This window comes from Grammomys surdaster, unplaced genomic scaffold (genome assembly GCF_004785775.1).
Source record: "Grammomys surdaster isolate TR1022 unplaced genomic scaffold, NIH_TR_1.0 125801, whole genome shotgun sequence".
In the NCBI taxonomy this organism is placed as follows: Eukaryota; Metazoa; Chordata; class Mammalia; order Rodentia; family Muridae; genus Grammomys; species Grammomys surdaster.
Genome location: NW_021620632.1, coordinates 3,701,672 through 3,721,461, shown reverse-complemented (window position 1 = coordinate 3,721,461; position 19,790 = coordinate 3,701,672). Strand labels below are relative to the sequence as shown.

The 19,790-nt window shown below is 38.2% G+C and overlaps 1 protein-coding gene across 4 annotated transcripts in view; it reads left to right on the top strand.

Moving 5' to 3' along the window:
- Gas2 (growth arrest specific 2) overlaps positions 1 to 19,790 on the top strand; it is a 133,421-nt gene that overhangs the window by 10,307 nt on the left and 103,324 nt on the right. For 2 of the 4 annotated variants that reach the window (XM_028789233.1, XM_028789235.1), the window contains 2 exons: positions 866 to 929; positions 17,044 to 17,211. In XM_028789233.1, the coding sequence (XP_028645066.1) occupies positions 17,064 to 17,211 (148 nt within the window). In that variant the 5' untranslated portion in view covers positions 866 to 929; positions 17,044 to 17,063. Of the gene's footprint in view, positions 1 to 865; positions 930 to 16,964; positions 17,212 to 19,790 lie in introns of those variants that run through there. The other 2 variants (XM_028789236.1, XM_028789234.1) reach the window with 2 other exon arrangements.

Genomic DNA, 19,790 nt, shown 5'->3' with positions numbered 1-19,790 from the left:
GAGATCCAAAGAAATTTGAGATGTGTTTCTAGATGAACAAATGTCTTCAACAGGATAACAAAGCATGAAATATCTTTCTTATTAGCATCAGTGAAGATCAGGAGCTGTGAAGATGTGAGCATTTAGGATTTTGTGATAGTATTTCGTATTGTATGTATGTGTGATTGACATACACACGATATGGTTTAAATTTTATAATGAAGTTACCTGTTCATTGGTACTTTTCCTCAGTTTTTATCGATTTCCTCTTGAGTTCAATTTCCTTACAGTTATTTTACAGTGGCTTATGAAACAAATTTACCCATTCTCCATGAGTGTTGCTTTTCAATGGCATGACACAAAGGAGACCAAGGTAATGCCAAGGAGAAAAATACCAGAGTAAAGTAACTTAGAGGTAACTACTTCTAAGTGGTTACAGTCTGTGTGTCAGACTGCATGCCTTTGGATCTGTTCCATAATGCATTTCTTCTGATTTTTAATCACACTAGAATAGATTGAAAGCCATAATGGTAGAAATATTTCCAAACAGTTCATTGTAGTCATATTACATTACTTATGATTAAACCTTGGGTCCAAATCAACTTAGTTTTTAGATGAAGTGACAGGTGACACAGGTTAAGCTCATTTATAAGTCTGGTAGATCAGCTAACATCTGTTTTAGTGACATATATTTGTATTTTACCAGATGAAGTGGTTCTCAACATAGAATGAAACCATTACCTGTATCATGTTAAAAATAGGTCTTCTACTCTGAGTTTCAATTTGTGAAATTAGAGACAATGGATTAAAGTATAGACAAAGAGTATTATGATTCCTGCATTACTGATATCTGTGACATTCATTTATTTAATGATTATACTTTCAGGGCCTGCTCCATGCCTTATGGTGTTCAGTGTGCTGGGAATTCAGGGCCATAAAGGACATGCAAGGTATGGCTATCAAAATAGTTAATATGAACATTTTCATTAAAGTGAGCTTTGCAGAATTAGGATTACATATTTTGTTTTTAAAATAGATTGAGAAACATACTACAGAAATGAGTAATGAAGAAAAATTACTTATTTACTTAACTCCAGTGTAAGTAGAAAAGCTATACCTCAGCCTGCACAGCTCACAGGTGAACTTTCAGGGACAGACAGATTGCTTTATAGACGACTTTAGTCTTTTCCCACAGGTTTCAGACATTTTTCAGAATTACACAGTAGAAAAAATGTGTGCTTACGTTGCACATGTATAATCAGAACAACCTTTGAATTTTCACATGGAATTGTTCTCTCTCTCTCTCTCTCTCTCTCTCTCTCTCTCTCTCTCTCTCTGTGTGTGTGTGTGTGTGTGTGTGTGTCAGCTAGTACACTATCAAAAAGGACAAGCACCGCCACTGCTGTTGGCTCTTCGGGTCCTCAGTGGAGTAGAGGATGCTCACCCATACTGGTGATCAGGAAATTCTTTGCTCATTTATTCAAATGCTCACATCTTCTAGAAGCAGCGGCCTTGCAAACACACTCAGAAATAGTTTTAGCATTTGCCTCTGATATCCGTACATCCATTGGTATATGAAGTTAGCCATAACATACTATGAAAATGAAATTGTTCTTAGACAGTCTCACAGTAACATTGCTTCTTACTGACTCATAACAACAGGTTCCCAAGATCATTTATGAGGATTATTCTTCCATTGGCTTTTTAGTTTGTGGGATGTCTGCGTTGATTCTGTGTCTCTGTGTGTATATGTGTGTGGACATGTGTATATTTGTATGGTTGTGAACATCAAACCCAGGGACCGACTCGTAGTAAACACCTCCCTACTGGTAATTAATTTTATCTCTTACAGCACTATGCCTGTCCTCAGACTAGAGAGCACTAGCCTAAAGAGCTCCACACGGCTTCCTCTTTGTTCACATCATCATGTGCTGTGACATTCTGCAAAAGATGAACAGCAGACAGGGGAGGCAGGAATTTGTCTGGCAGCTTTGCTACTTTTGAGCCATTCTTCTAACACCTTTTCATACAGGTGGGTACCACCTGTATACAGGTACCAGTGAAGCTAGATACCTAAAAGCTAGACATATAGACAGTTATGCATGGCCCAGTAAGGGAACCAGGAACCAAACTCTGGTCTTCTCCAAGGTCAACAAGCCGTCTTAACTACTGAGCCATCTCTCCAGCCCTCAAGAAATAGGAAAGTTTCTTGATGACTTTTTAGAATATTTTTCACTTGCTTTATTCTAGTGTCTGCTTTCATCTTTAGGTTTATTGCATGTCTTCTAATTTCCATTTTGTTCCCCTCCAGAATAAGTCCATAAGTATTATTTCTATTGAAGGAGGTAGGGGTGGGGGGGCAGAAAAGAAGAAGGTAACATACAGAAGGAGGGACAACAAGGCATATAATTGGTTACTCCATTCACTTAAGAAAACGGATAGTTCATGTTAAGGATGATATGAAAAGTTTAGTAACTCAGGAAATACCCACTGATACATACAGTTTCCTGTTTCCATGTTAATTAAAAACAAAAACTGTAGCAGAGAATTCTTTAAACCTGGCTTGATTGTTTTCAATGGAGTAAAATATCAAGATCATAATTAGATATTTTTAATCTCCTTAAGTGAGACAATTGCTTCATTCCCCTTCCTCTCAGGTTGGTGACAGTGCCATCACTGGACTCTGGCTTCCAATGGTAAAGAATTTGAGTTGAACAAGTTATCTTTGAAAGCATTCCAAGGGAGCAATTGGAATATATAAAGAAAAATACTTATTTTGAGAAACACAAACACCCAAGCAAATCAAGTAAAACTACTCTTTTGCATTTGGTCTAGTTTTATTTCTGCTGCTGTGATAAAATCCTGATGAAAAGCAGCTTAGGGGAGGAAAAGGTTTATCTGGCTTACAAATCTAGTTTATAATCTGTCATTGAAGGGAAGTTAAGGCAGTAATTCTAGTAGCTGTTCACATGACTTCCATAGACAAGAGGAAAGAGAAACAAATAGATTCTTGCATGCTTGTCTGTAGCTCAGTTTCTCAACTCTTACACAGTTCAGGACTACCTTTTTAGGAAATGCTAATGTCCATATAGGCTGAGTTTTCCCACACTGTTGAATCAAGACACTACCCAACAGACATGCCCACAGGCTAGCCTGATTGAGACAATTCCTCAACTGAAGCTCTCTTCTCATGTGGTCCTAGGTTGTTGTAAGGTGACAGAGTGGTGTTTCTTTGAGAAACTTATTAAGATTGAAAACAGTTATCCAAATTAAGTAAAAGATGGAGATAGATTATCCAAAATAGCAAAATCAGAAATGAAAAGGAGGGTCATAACAACAGACAATAATAAAGACGTATTTTTAAAAGCTGTATTTTAACAAATTAGAAAAATCTAAAAGAAATGGATATTTCTAAATCAATACCCTCTTACCAAAATTAAATCAATATTATACAAGTAATTTGAAAGTTTGTTTAAATTTTAGAAGCAGCAATTAGAAATTACCCCTCCCACCCCTAAAGCCAGGGCCAGATGATTTTAGCATAAAATTCCACCCAACTTTCAAAGAAGTGTTATTGCTAGTACTCCTCAAATTAATCCCCAAAGTAGAAACAAGAGGGCAGAAGGGTCATTGCCTAATTCATTTTTTTGAGGCCATAGTTGCCCTGATACCTAAACCATATAAAAACACAACAAAGAAAGAGAACTACAAACCAATTTCTTCATGAACATGGATACAAAAATACTCAATAAAATACTTGTAAGAGATATCCAAGAACACATTAAAAAGAACATTTACCATGATTAGGCTTTGTCCTAAAGATATTGGGATAGTTCACTATACATAAATCAATATATGCAATCCACTACATAAGCAAACTGAAAGATGGAAACCACATGGACGTCTCATTAGATGCAGAAAAGGCCTTTGACAAATCATCATAAAATCTTTGGAGAGATTAGAGATACAAAAGACATACTCAACATAATAAAGACAGTTTGTAGCAAGCTTGTAGCCAATATCAACAAAAATGGAGAGAAACTCAAAGCAATTTCATTAAAAACAGGAAAAAGGCAAGGTTGTCCACTCTCTCCATACTTATTCAATGTAGTACTTTAAGTCTTTGTGAGAGGAACTAAGACAGCTGAAGTTTACCAAGTGATAAAAATTGGAAAGGAAGATGTAACAGTATCTTTATTTAGAGATGACATAATAGTATTTCCAATGAAGTAGCTATATACAAAATTAACTCACAGAAATCAGTTGCCTTCTGATATGCAAATGACAAACAGATTGAGAAAGTAATCAGAGAACTAACACCTTTTATAATAGCCTCAAATAATATGAAATATCTTGGGGTAATTAACCAAGCAAGTGAAAGACTTGTATGATAAAACTTTAAGACATTGAAGAAAGAAATTGGAGAAGAAAACAGAAGATGAAAAGATCTCCCATACTCATGTACTGAGAGGATTAACATAGTAAAAATGGCCTTCCTAGCAAGGCAGTCTACAGATTCATTAAAATACCCATCAAAATTTCAACAAAAATTTTTATAGATATTGAATGGAAATTTTTCAGTTTTATATGGAAACAAAATACCTAGTATAGCTAAAACAATCATAAAAGAACTGCTTGATATATCTCCATCCCCAGTTGTAAGGTGTACTAACAGAGTTACAGTAATAAAAACAACATGGTATTGGCATGAAAATAGTAATCTTGATCAATGGAATTAAAGACCCATACATAAATCCACACACCTATGGACACTTGATTTTTTTTATGAAGAATCCAGAAATACACAGTGGAATGAACAGATAACATCTTTAACAAGTGGTGCTGGGTAAACTGCGTGGCTGCATGTAGAAGAATCCAAATAAATCCATACCTAACACCTTTCACAAACCTCAACTCCAACTGGACCAAAGCCTTAACATAGATGGATATACACTAAATCTGATAGAATAGAAAGTGGGGAGAAACCTTGAACTCACTGACACAGGAGAAGGCTTTCTGGATGGAATACCATTAGGACAGGCACTAAGATCAACAATTCGTAAATGGCTCATGAAGCTGGAAAGCTGTAGGGCAGCAGACACGGTCGTTTGAACAAAGAGGCAGCCTATAGAATGGGGAAAGATTTTTACCAACTACACATCTGATAAGGGGCTAATATCCAAAATATTTAAAGAACTAAAAAAAACCTAGATATCAAGACAATAAATAACCAGTTAAAAAACAGGCTATATTTGTAAACAGAATTCTCAATAGAGGGATCTCAAATGGCTGAGAAATACTTAAAGAAAGGGTCAACATCTGCATTTACCAGGGAAATATAAATCAAAACGACTTTGATATTTTATCTTACACCCATCAGAATGGCTACGGTTCATAAATGACATGTGCTGGTGAGGATGTGGATCAAGGGAGCGCTTATTCATTGCAGGTGGGTGTGCCACCTTGTATAACCACTTTAGAAATCAGTGTTGCAGTTCCTCAGGAAGATGGAAATTGGTCTACTTCAATTCCAGCTAAACCACTTTTGGATATGCCCAAAAAGCATGCTTAAAGGATGCTTCATACTACCATAGATACAACCTGCTTAACCATATTCATTGCTTTTCTATTCATAATAGCCAGAAGTTGGAAACAATCTAGATTTCCCTCAATAGGAGAACGGATAAGAAACATTGTTATATTTACGAAATAGACTATTAGCCACTAAAAATTGAGATCATGAGATTCAATTGTATGGTGGTTTGAAAATGCGTGGTCCATAGGAAGTGGCACTATTAGAAGGTATGGCCTTGTTGGAGTAGGTGTGTCATTGTGGGGATGGGCTTTGAAACTTAAGCTCCACCCAGTTCCCATAAGAGCCTTTTCCTGGCTGCTCTTGGATCAAGATGTAAGACTTTCAGCTTTCAGTACTATGTCTACCTGCATTTCACTATGCTTCCCACAGTGTTGATAATGGACTAAACCTCTGAAACTGTAAGCCAACACCTACAAAATGTTTCCCTTTATAAGATTATCTTGGTTATGTAGTCCCTTCATAGCAATGCAAACCCTTGCTAAGACAACTTGTAACTTGATGTGACTAGAAAAAATTATTCTGAGGGAGATGGTCTAGACTTAGAAAAAGAAATATGGCATATATCCCTTTCTATGTGGATATTATTCATTAAGTCAGTGATAACCTGGGAATAATCTTTGGAGCAGAGCTTGGGTATATAGTAAGGGACTCTGGGCAGCGGGGCAGATGCAACTCTATAGGAAAGGGACATTGAATAGATAGTTATGTATATATAGGGTTAGGAGGCTGGGAAGGTTAAGTGCAGAGGTGGAGGGAAGAACAAAAGAAGGAATACAGAAGAGAAAGCTAAAATTGTGGGGCATTTGAAGAGTAGTTTGGAAATATACTACAGTAGAGGTGTCCTGAAGTATATACATATGAAGGTTATCTAAATGAAATCCCTAAATAATGGGGGAGACAGAGCCCCAACTTGCCATCTCTTTTCACCAAACAAAGCTTCCAGTACTGGGATTGGATTACATCTGTTTGAACTGTTGGCCAACAGGGTCTCATGGAAACCCTTAACAACCCATCCTGTTATCTGGCTCTCCACAAATTGATGGCAAGGCGCCATTGCTTAAGACAACACTTGGACTCTTTTCTTTCTGTTTGTTTATTTTGTCCTATTCTGATGTGATGATTATATTATATTATATTATATTATATTATATTATATTATATTATATTATATTATATTATATTCCTTTAGAAGCCTGTTTTGGAATGAGAAACAGGAAGGGGTGCATTTGGATGGGATGGAAGGTGGGGAAGAACTCCAAGAAGTAGAGAAAGGGGAAACTGCAATGAAGATATGTCAGAGAAAAAATCATCTTTCTTCAATAAAAGGGAAACAAAAGCACAGCTAGCCACCGCAGTGCTCTTTGGAACTCCTGTGCTCTATAGTTTTATCACCAAAAGAGTATTTCGCTCACTGTAAAGTATATAAGGAAGAAAATGTAAGTTCCCTGTGCCTTCTGGTATATTCATACTAGATCTGCCTTGAAGGGCAGAGACTGACATGCTGCATAATTTAAAACTTAAAAAATGGGAAGAATGGACCATGAGGAAGTGGGGAGAGTGTGAGATTAGGCTACTTGAGTGCCCTTGAAAGACTCCTTTTATTCCTTTAGCATTTATCCTCAAGTCAGCAGATACATCTCAATTCACTATTTATAACTGAGGTAATGAATAATGAGACTTATTTTTATCTAAGGGAAGATAGAACATAAGATTTTTAAAGTCCAAGGTGGTAAACTCTTTGAACTCCTGTGATATCTCCTGAAAACTTATACTTTAATATTCATTACATGATGGTGTTTTGATGGTAGAAAATTACCAAGGATATAAACTTTTATGTAAAGTGCACAGGTTCAGAAATTCAAACTGTCTTGTGGAGGAGAGTTCTATGAAAACTAAAACCAGGTCAAATTGAGGAATGTTCCTCATGATTATGCATGCCAGTTCACCAGGTTTTGTCTGTTCTCTTTTCTTTTCCCTCCCTTTTTTCTTCCTTTTCTGTTCTTTATATATGTCAGTTTTAGATACTGTCCATTTTCAATCTGAGGAATGATCTTTTTCCCCTTTGGGGATGCTAAGGAGAGCTGTGGAGCCAACAATTGCAATAAAAAAATGTAACATAAATGAAAAGGGTCACAATCCTAAGTCTTTCCATTGTCTTTCTCTTTTTGTTTGTACTGTCACTGCATGCAAATAACTGGTGCCGTTTCTGGATATTTTAGCGCAAATAACCTTTCCAGATGGGAGTAATAATAAATGCGGAATGCACGTTCAATGGGAGGTAAAGTACTCTGCCTTGGTTTGCTATTGTAGATTCATGGGTATTTTTGGTTGGTTTTGTTGTTGTTTTCTGGTAAGAGATGTGAGCATGACTCATTCCGTTTTAACCTAGTATCTAGGAGTCAGTGAGAACCTGTGTGCTGCAGTCAAGCACGCTAGATGAGAAGTACACAACGTGGGCCCTTACAGCAGACTCTGTGAGAAGTTGAAACTCAACAATCAGCTTGAGGCTCCTGTCATTCAGAAGTGAACCAGGCAGAACAGCATCTGTCCACTTCTTGCAAAGCTGTTCATCTTAAGTTTCATATCCTAATACACAGCAGTTGGGTTGAATTGTCTGTGATGTTCAACACAACACTGAATTATGGCTGAGAGAAGGAAGGACACAATCACATTTCCTTTCTAAAGTAGAAACAGCCCTGGGTGCAGACCCTTCTAAAATATGATATTTAAACAGAATTTTAAGACATCACATTCTTCTATTTGTAATGAACACTGGCCCAAGTTACTAGAAAGCTCATGCCACTGAGTATGCAAACTCACAGGTCAGGAAAGAAAAGCTTTCCAACACCCAATTTTAACATTGTGCTAAAGTCATTGACTTTTAAAATCCCCGAAGTTAAATATGATACCCTCCCAGCTTCCCACCCCTTCTGCCTTAGCTTAGTGTTTGGGGGACAGGCAAGGGGCTGGAGCTTGGCCCCAACTCGGAATTGCTGCCAAGGGCTTGTAATACAATCTCTCCCATTTGAAGGGTAAATCAGCCTTTGCTGTCCAGCAGGAAAAAAAAAAAAAGTAAGCGTTTTACTTCCGCTTGGTCCGTGTGGACTGATGAAATGTAGGAAATCTGTTTCTGGCGAAAGGGATTAAAATCATTTTCCCAACAGCACCAAGAGGAGCCATCACAGAAGTATGAAGAGGGGCGGTGCGGCCACAACTGCCGCCACCGTGCTGCTGGGCTGCAGGGAGCCGGGGCCACAGGACCCGCTTCTGGAAGAGCCTCAGGGGTGCAGCCCAGAGCGTGAGTGCTGCTGAGCTGAGTCGAAGGGAGCAGCTGGCTGGGTGAGCAAGCAACCAGAAGGGGAGCCCAGCTACTACTGCAGGCAGGAGCCGGGGAGGGAACTGGAAGCAACACCCACAGCAGCAGTAGCAGCAGCAGCAGCACCAAGGGTGAGCAGTGCTCACTGCAGAGGGGGACCTCCTGGTACCCAAGAAACAGCTTCCATTCCTCCAGCCCTATTGTTGAGCAGCACCAGAAGCCCTCTGGGACCGCTCAGCCAACCAGGGGAGGAAGTGAGGAAGTCTCATTAGCGCTTGGACGTAAATGTACACATACGTGATGCTCAAGCGTGTCTGTAACGCTGTGCATGCTCTGCGGTTCTTGGGGGGGGGTGTGGGGGGGATACATGGGGAGCTTGGCGGTCTTATTCACACTTCCTGATGGTTTGACTTAATGGGGGAAGAGGAAGGAGAGAAGTCGTGATGCAGTTTGGGGTGACTGTTTTTGGTGAACGACTTGGGTAGAATTGAACCTTCTGTGTGTGAACAAACGTTAAATTTATCTGTAATTTTGTATTTTGACGTGGTGTTTCATTTTAGCCTATCCTGATACAACTGGAGTCTGAAACTGTTTGGGGAGTAAAGGAGCCAACTTAATAATTTTTTTTTTGCATTAGTTACCCTGGCAAAATTAAATTATATCAACTCTAAAGGACTGACGTGGTCTAGACATCCTGAGTGTGTTCCTAGTGTGGGATTAGAATGGGAGCAAACTCAGCGCCCAACATTGTTTTCTGTATTCTAATACACATAGAGGTGGGGTGGGTTTTTTCTTCCAATTACTATTTTTAAATTATTCTTTGTTCTCCCATTTTCTTTATTTTCATCGACTCCCCACCCACCACCCCAAACCTCTCTAACAAACTTGATAATTTGTTCATAGGAGATTTTATGTAGAGGAAATAAGGTCCTGTGTTCAGAGGGACGCTCATTTGGCCTCATGGTGTTAAATAAAGGCTCAGACAGGTTGGGAGCATCCGCCAGGCACAGGAAGTCCTCCTTTCCTTCCCACCTGTCCCAAGAGACTCTGAGAGGCAGGGCTGAGAACAAACCCTGTGCTCATTGCTGCTTTTCCCAGCCAACTTGTTAGTTTTGTGCTCGTAACTACAGCTCGCATCTGATTTGCCTAGCTTGTCTTTGGCATTTATCAATGAGCCCTTCTTCAAGGAATGCCCTGCTCTAGCTGTGGAGAGTGTGGTGGTCGTCCCTTCCAACATGGGTGTTCAGGTTCTGACTGCCTAAGAGAAGGTAAGCGCTGGAGGAACCAAGACTGGGCACAGTGCCTTGACCATGCCTCTCAGAACCTGTGCTGTGGGCTTCCTGAGAGGTTTTTGACCAGGAAGGATAGCTTGGATTTCACTCTTTGCCATTGAGCTTTATATATCTCTCTTCATTTTTACCTATAAGCATCCTACTCTGTGCAGTGGACTGCGCTTTGCTGGGAAATAAATCTATATGGCAGAATTCACCAGAGTCAAAGGACTTGTGATTTGGCCCCTCTCCTCGAGTTTTCTAGCATGGCCAAGCTTGGTACTAAGCATTAAACTTTGAGTTTCAAGATGTGGCAAAATTTCAGGACTTAATTGAGCCTGTAAGAACATGCCTTTTAGAACTAACTGTGTTTCAGAACTGGAGGGCTGTGCAGGTTCATGGAACCCTGTGAAGACCTGAGCAGGTTAAAACATATGGTGTGCTTCTAACAAGTTTCTAGGAAGTTTTGATTGAAATTTCTGTAGAAATTGTAGCATTATTTTTGTGGTTTTGTGACTTTGATATTGTGTCCCAAAGAAAACCAAATTTATTTATTCTTTCTTGAACTCTCACAGTTGTTTTCCAATCAATGTTGTTAGACTAGAGAAAAGAACATGAGGGAGAGTAGAAGTATCTCTTGCCAAGGTGGACTAAGGTGCTTGGTAACTTCCTGTATTAGATGTTTTCAGGGAAATTCACCTGAGATATTTCTATTCTCTTTTCTTTATATGAAATATGCACAGACATATACATATATACATATACATAATGTTGCACACAAATATATTTATTTGTTGCATATATATCTGAAGAAAATGTGGAATTCTGATAGTTCATTGCTATATTTGAGTTAAAATATAATTTTTGTGTTATAGACAATATACAAATCTTATCATGAATTAAGAAGAGCTTCCCAAATTGAGTTACATAAACTTTTGATGTGAGCCATAATAGTTTCCACATAATGACTTTAGATGGTTTTCTACTCAAATTGTGTCTCAGCTTAGTCTGGCAGAGGTCTAAAAGTCTGTGCTTCACTGTCTGGAAGAACGGTTAAGTAGGACTTTGAGAACAATGACTTGTAAAAAAATCTCAGCTGCCAGAAATATTTTGTCTTGAGAAAGAAATGTGTGTGTATATGTCTCTCTCTCTCTCTCTCTCTCTCTCTCTCTCTCTCTCTCTCTCCCCCCCCCCCACTTTCCCTCTCTCTCTCTCTCCCTCTGTCTTTGATTGATTTATCCAAGATAAGTCACTAGCTGGCTGTCAGTAAGAAAGATACCTAAAGAGTTAGACTAGGAACAAGGTGGGTGCAGAGGTTTAATGACTGTATGAATAGCCCATTAATTTGGGCAAAATATTTTCCTAGGCCGCAAGTCTCTTAGGAGTATTTGAGAATTTCTCTGTTCAGCTTTTCCAAGGGCTTTTTGAGTCTGTTCCCCATTTACATAACTAAAGCTGTATGTTATTTTGCCTGATACTTTTTCAATTTATTTTGATTTGGTCCTTAACAGAGGTTATATCTCCATTACAATATCTGAGACTGCTTTTATGTTTAAATTGTGGACTTTATTTTCTGATTAGGCTCTTGAATTCAGGTTTCACATTTATAACTTGGAATGGAGGTACAAACATTTGATCCTAGTACCTGGGAGACTGAGACAGGAACACTTCAGATTGTAGGCCGAGATGGACTACATAGTGAGTTGGCACAGACTGGGCTAGAGAACCAAACAAAGTTAAACTACAAACCAATAATGACATCAGTGTTCTAATGAAAGACAGAAAAGTAGTAGATATCAACAGGAGAAGTGGGAAGTAACTGGGAAGAGAAGGAGGGGGCTATGTAATCTGGATTTATTGTTTGACAGATAAATCTGTTTTTAATAAAAGGAAAAAACGGCAGAAGCAAGGATTTTGCATTCAGAACATTGGTTGAGAATCTACATATTCCAGAGATGTTACTGGTTGTTTAATGTAAGTCACATGATATTAAAGTCCTCAGTTGAGTCTAGTTCAAGATGACATTTCTCCTGCCAGATGTTGGAAGAGTTTTTGGATTTACGTATTCATTTTGTTTTTAATTTTTAAAAGGGAGGGTTAGTGTCCTATAATCTCTGTTTCTGCATTGTTTGAAACCTTTAACACTTAAAACTTAATGGTCAGAAGTGAGGGCAACATTGTGGAAGAGAGCTCAGATTGCCTCTAAAGGCACATCCTTTGAGCTTTACTGTTTTTACTAGTTTTTGTTTTGTTTTGTTTTAAATAAAGAAGATGGGAGAGGTGGAGGGAGAAAGGGAGACAGAGAAGTTTGGATAGTAGCTATAGGCACTTGTGTGTTTCAGTAAGTGCAGAATATTATCATATTATTAGCTTATGATTAACTGACATCAAAGTACAGTATTCTTTGTTACCATCTTTAACTCCTTATAAACTACTCATTTTGCTACACATAATTGATTATACACTTAAGCTTGGGTGTAGATCTCAACATGCAGAGAATGTTGGAGCTTTAATGATGTACAGTGCTCATTAATTCTTTATCTGTTGACATCTCTTTCTCTTCTCTCCTTTCATATTAATGATTGATAATTATGAAAATCCTATTTTGTTGTAGATTTTCTTTCCAAAATAAGCCATTTTATTTTGCCACATTTTCTTGTGGTGATATTTGCCAAGGAACATCATGAATATTGAATCTTCACAATCATCTTTGAAAGCTGCAGTCCACAGTACACAACCCGGATTTCAGATTTACAAAGAAAAGTCCAATGACATGTACAGTTTCTAAATGGCTAGGCCACTGAGTGATTATCTCCCCTCAGGATGTTGGATTCCATCTCCTGTATTGTGTCTGTTCATTAGCATCCCTAGTGGAGTCTCACAGAAGGTGATCATCAAGTAGTACGTTTACTTGTTGTGCTTCTGTTTTTTCTTTACAATTTATTATCTATATAACATTGTGCTATATAGATATATGAAAATCGGTTTTCTCTCATGCCAGTCTTCTCGATACAGGACAAACCATTTGACGACAATCAAAGCACACCTCTAGGAGGATGGAAGAATTGTTTTCCCCATCAGAGCAAACTCGATGTTTTCAGCTGCATTCTGGAGTCATGAGCTAGACAGTCTTTAAACACGGTGTTTAACTTTCAGGCTCATTAACTTTTTCCCTCCTTCCCTCGGGTTTGTCCACGTCTCATCAGATCCATAATTGCTATTCCAGAGTCACCTTTCCTATGGAAAGACAGGAAAAGCACACAATCTTTGAAGGGGGTTGTGTACGTTTCTGCATGTTTTTCCCTTTAAGGTTTATTTTTATTCATTCCAAGTCCTGACAGTTCAGTTACCTACATTTAGACCGAGAAAGCTCGCAGAAGCTCCAATTTAGTGAGCTTATACACATATTTGAAGTCTTACTCTTTCCAATTGGTTGACTTTAATATTTAACAAAGTTATTGATTGGTCTTTTAAAATATTTGGATTGCATACATTTTTTTTTGAAAATGTCTTTCATTGTCTAGACAATGAAAACTTTTTCTCCTTATCCTGACACTGCACTGTTCAGTGTCTCATTGATCATTTTATACCCTGTATTTAAATTTACTACTAACATGTTCTGTAGTCTTGGAAACTTTAAATGTGCTCCAAAAAAACTGGCATGATATTTTCCATAGTTTTTCTTTAGGATCTAACTCAGTTCATCTATACACACATAACATTTATTACAAATTATATAACAATCAAATTCCATACCCCCTCCTTTCTTCCCTCCCTCCTTTCCTTCCTTCCTTTTCTCTTTCCTTCTTTCCCTCTTTACAGTTTAGTCATTTCAGTGAGAGTCTGCTTCATTATGTGGTGAATTCCTCAGACTCCGTATTTTTTTTTCCTTCTAGCTGGCTCCATTTCTGTTTACTATCTAGCTAATTCTAAGGCATAAGTGTAGAGAGTTTAAGAAAACTTACTGAGTTATGCTCAGTGTATTTATGATTGCAAATACGGAAAATAATTGGAGAGAAATTGGAAAATATGGAGAGAAATTAGGTTGCCCATCTTTCTTCTTTTTATAGAAGGCTTAGAGAAGTCCTATCTGTGAAGATACCTTTGTATCTCTCTGCATCTGCCATAGTTTAGTTATTTAACCTTTCTAGTATTTGAATTACCAACTAAGCCTCTGGGAAAATCTGACCCCAATTTTACTGACCATCTCTACTGAAATTGTGGTTATGTACACATTTTAAAAATAAAATTAGCTTAGTTATCTTTACTGATTTTAGTTAATTCATCTGTCCATATTAGGAGATAGTTTGGGTTACATTTCTGGTGAAACACAAGAGAGATTGCATGAGAAATAAAGGTGTTACTGTCAAGGAAAATAACAACTTCACTGTTCAGAAATGTTGAGGGGAAGGATTGTTGTCTCTCTGCCTCACTGGAACTGTTACATGCCATTAGGCTCACTGTAAGTGATCCTCTGATGGACTCTGTGCTACACAATGAGCTTCAGAACCTGAGGCGTCTTCTTGCCTTTGTAGAATGACACAGGGCTCTGAAGCATCAATGGGAGTCACAGGACACACAAAAGAGTGAGGGTAGAGTTACTGTGAGACAGTATCTCACTTTCAGGGAAGTAGTGGGAGAGATTGTGTCTTGAGAAGGAAGATAATTTAGAGGTAACCCTTTTAAGATTTCAATTAGCTATTTGAATGTGTGACTCATGTGCTTAGATGTACACAATTGATTACATACATGTTGACAGGCTAACCATCTTGTAGGATCCTGATTAGCTACAGACAGAGGTATTGTTTTGCTGAAATGAACATAATTTAAAAAGAATTGGTATTGAAAATATTTCAGAGGTTTTTTGTTTTTAATATTTAATTGCAAACATTTAGGGAAACGTGAGCAATGCTGTTATTAACTGGGAGAGAATAAACAACAGCAACATTGTAATTCATATGTTGACAGTCTTGTAACCTATGGCAAGTTGTAGTAAACACAAGTCACCTTCCTAGTGCTTCACTTCAGATACTTAGAAAATGTCAAAAGAGTGAGCTGACTGCATCCAGAATGAAATTGTACCTTTCAGTTGTGTGCTATTATGTACTTTTTGTATTTAACTACCTCTCCCAACAGTATGTTCTAAGATTTTGGAGATAACCACATTTTGCATTGAAAAATAGAAATAGGTCATTTATTAAAAAAAACTTTTAAAAGAAATTAACCTAAATAAATGAGAGTTTGAGAATAACTACCAAGGAGTCCTGCACAAAGTTTGAAAGAGTAAAACCCTAGAGACAACATGTCATTTACTTACACTGCAATGCTTAGATGAAGTATCCAGGATGTCATATGCATCTAACGAGTTGCCTATTGCAGATAGTCTTGTAGTTTTTGTCACTTGGGTGGACTTTTTTGGTTATTTTATGTACATACTGATTTGTACCTAGAGTAGGTCCTATGGTGAAATAGACTGTAAATGAAATGATTGAACTGTTGTGAACAAAGGTGAAGTCATTTTATATCAGATAAAAGACTGCCTCAGTATATTTATTTTACTTATATAGCATCAGGTTTTACAAATAATTCAGAGAGGGGCTGGAGATATAGCTCAATAGGTAGAATGTTTGCCTAGCATGCAAAAGGGTCTGGGACTGTTTTCCAGCATTTTGTATGCCAGTATGGTGGGCATATCTGTAATCCCAGAGTTCAGGAGGTAGGACGGAAGAATCAGAAGAACAAGGCCACGATTAGCTATATAGCATTTTGAGGCTACTCTGGGTTACTTATGACTCTGTCTTTAAAAGAAACGTAGACAAAGGTGATATACTAAGGTCGACTTATGTATTTTAACTTCTTAAATGTATTTATGTACTTTAAAATATTTATTTAAGTACTTAATGATTCAAGTAGAGATTTATGTTATGCATACAATGAAGTAATCATGTCATGAAATAATCTTATTTATTTATTTTTATTGTGCTGTGTATTAACATGGGATATCTAATATGAGAAGCAAATTCTTTCTCTGCCACTTGTATTTTAGATGTAAAACATTAACATACTCTAAACCAATTAAAAACAAAACTCAATATGTATAACTAAAATAAGGAAGATTCAGAGCAAGGGAAACCAGAACAGAGGCTACCAGAGGCAGCAGTTGCAAGAATAGTGTTTTCCACTACTGCATTCTATCAGACTGTGTCTTTATGGAAAGAGTTCTTGAGGCTTTAAGAACAATATCTTAGCCTGACTCTACTGTGATGTCAAGGAGTCAGACTGCTTATGCCACTCCTCCCTTCTCATTTTGGTCTTCTGTGATTTCAAGAGTGGTAATGGGGACTCTTTGAATACCCTTCCTCTCCTACCCAATACTTGGTGTTTCAATTGTGTGTCCTTGAATGAGTTTGGCCATCACCAACAAATTGCATGTTATGCTTAATCCTTTAGGTAGGAGTCTTACCAACAGTCCCCATGTGTTTACTAGAAATCATGTGAATACTGTCAGTGCTTGTGTTCAACACTCACATTTTGTGGAAATCTCTGGCTTAAAGGATGCCAGACACTAAAATCTCCATTTAACTACATTTTACTCTGTTTCTTTTCCTTGAAGTTGGCCCTTCCCAAATACATCGTTTTACATGAGCTAAGCATTTATTGTTTGACTTTCTCTTTGACCTTTGATTGTTTCTGTTACCAAGTAGCTGACTAAAAGTTAGAGAGCCAGATGAATAAAGCAAATAATGCCTCTGGGGTTTAATAATTAATAACTTGAGCTGACGTCACAGAAGCCCATGGATGAGGCTCATTACAATGTCATGGTGGTGGAAGTTTTTAAATTTTAACTTGTATAAAAAGCCATTGCTCTTTTGTCTCCACAGTAGGTGTTAGGAGTGGATAAATGATGTGCTCTGCCCTGAGCCCCAAGGTTCGCAGCGGCCCTGGCCTGTCTGATATGCATCAGTACAGCCAGTGGCTGGCCAGCAGACACGAAGCTAATTTGCTGCCGATGAAAGAAGACTTGGCCTTGTGGTTAACCAATCTATTAGGTAAGGTTATAAGATATCACTTTGAGAGCAAAGATAACAGCGTCTTGTGTATTTTACCTCCTCTCAGAGTGTCCTTCTCCCAAGCATGTGACCGTACCTGGGAAAGAAAGACCTTCTTTATTAGGATATTTCATCTGGGAAATCGAAGCCTGTGGAAATTTAAATGAATTTCCCAGTGCCTCTCACGTTAGCTGTGTTTCATATTCCCGCATCCTGCACTGGAATGTGGAAACCTGCGGTCAAGTTGCTTATGCTGTTCCTGCTCTGGTCTGATTTATTTCTGACTCATGGGTTTGCAGCTGACCACTTTAACTTGTGCTTTGGTTCAAACTGCAGGCTCTGTGAGAGCTGCTTCTAAAACTTTCCTTCTTGCCCTACTTTTCCATCACACCTTCCAAAGCTGCTGAGTGCAGGGACTCAGGGAGAATACCTATGCTTTGTCCAAGTGGACTGACTAAAGGAATTTAGCTTTGAACTAAATTCTGTTGTTTTAAATATACACTTTTAGAAAAGTATCATTGTTGAGAAAAGTGATACTGCATGTTAATGGTGTCTTTCCTTTTGTCTGATGAATTTCAGGGATCAAAGTGCACCAATGAAGGGTACAGATTTGTACAATTAAAGGCTCACCATATATTTAGCCAGAGCATCCTCAGTACCAGATTTTCCCAGACAAGAAGAGTGAGCTACAACTTTAGGAGCTTACAGTTTTCAGGATGTAGGACTGAACTGTGGAACAAGCAGAGCCTAGGTGCTGCTTTGTGGTTGGCAGAGAGGATGGAGCCACACTATTTTATTACTGAAGCAATCCTGCAAGCTAAAGGCTTCACTTTCTAGCTAGGAAGATAGAGCTTATGTGCTGCATCCCTCTGGCTGTAATCTAGCAGAGGCTGAGAACTCATTTGCCTCTTGCAGAGTTTTTCTATGCTTCCTGGCTTTTATATTTATAAAAGTCTTTGTCTGTGGGGAGGTACTTGTTCTTTTCTTCATCATAAACACCCAATTTGGACTAACTTCATAGCTTAACAAAAACTAAATGTCGATATACACAATATACCCCTCAGAAAGGGTATATTTCAGAACCCCTTTCCCCCAAGCAAAGTCCTCCACCCCACTATGGGACTGTCTCTAAAAGGAGGAAGAGACTTGTGCTTGGTAGTAATTTACTATTAACCTCATCAAACAGGCAGTCATTGCCTTCCTTGATTTTGTCCTTCCAGGGCTAACTAATGACTATTATTAATGTTTAGCCATCTGCTACAGATACAAGTTTTCATTGGAACTGTGATACGGACATTGAGAACAGGCTCTAGTACTTTGTACAGTTCCTGGGTCATAGTTAATATTATGTAAGTTACTGTTCCACTTATACAGTCCTGTGAAATTGTTAATTTAAAAAAAAAAGACTTGTTGGGGGCTAAATCACACATTGTCTTGAAAAAAATTGTACTGACTGTAATCAGTAGTGTGATCAATAAAGGGACACGGAGATGTCAGAACAGGAGGAATGAGAGTGAGTACAGCACAGCCCGATTACACACAGGAGTGACCCAGTGTTAGGTGTCTAGGTCATCAAAGTGTTCTGTTACCAATGTGATCATTCTTAAAGTGGCTTGATCGGTGTGAGCAGCCCAATACAGCCTCAAAGAACAGAGTCAGTATGTGTAATGGAAAGATCCTTGGATTAGAAATCAGGAGACCTGGCTCCTTTCTGGGCATCAGGAGACCTGGCTTCAGCTTCTGGCTGTTCCACTGGTAGGAAACATGCCCAAAGTCACTCAGCTATCTGTTCTGGGCTGGATGTCCTCAACCATAAATGAAAGAGTTGGAGATGCTCTTTAATATCCTTTCCAGCTCCTAAAGTCTAAGTTTCCAAGAAGTCTGAGTCTGGAGCTTTGGTTTGGGTAGTTTTGGTCAACAAAATACATATATAGGCAAAGTAAATATATAATGGGTAATTTTTTTAAAAGAAGCAGATTATTTTTTAAAATATTTATTAATAATTGTAGTGAATGGAATTGATAGTTTATGAAGAGAAGGGATCCTAAAGGGATTTTAAAAATGTAGTTATTGAGTATTACCTTTCAATGGACTGGAATTCACCCCAGGTAGACAGAGACTAGACCTCAAAGAAACACTTTCATGATCATTTGGAAAGGAGTCTAAACACTTGAAACTGTTTAAAATGGTAAAACATGTGGAAATAGAAAAATAAACATGTTTTGAATAATAGTGAGAGATGAAGAGATGAATGGCTTTGTTGGAAGATGGGTTTCTTATACTTAGTAGCAACTCCCGGTGTGCACTTGCTTTAGAAGTGAAAATTTAAAATGTTTTATCATTGTGGATGGAGCACTCAGAGGGTTAGGGCACTTACTGCTTTAGCAGAGGACCTGGGCTTTGTTCTCAGCACTCACATCAGGCAGCTCACACCCGTCTGGAACTCCAGTTCCAGGGGCTGGGTTGTCTTCTTTTGGTCTCTCTTGGCACCACACACACTTGGTACACATAAACTCATACAATCACACACACACACACATACACACACACAAGAGAGGAGGGAGGATATATAAATGTTT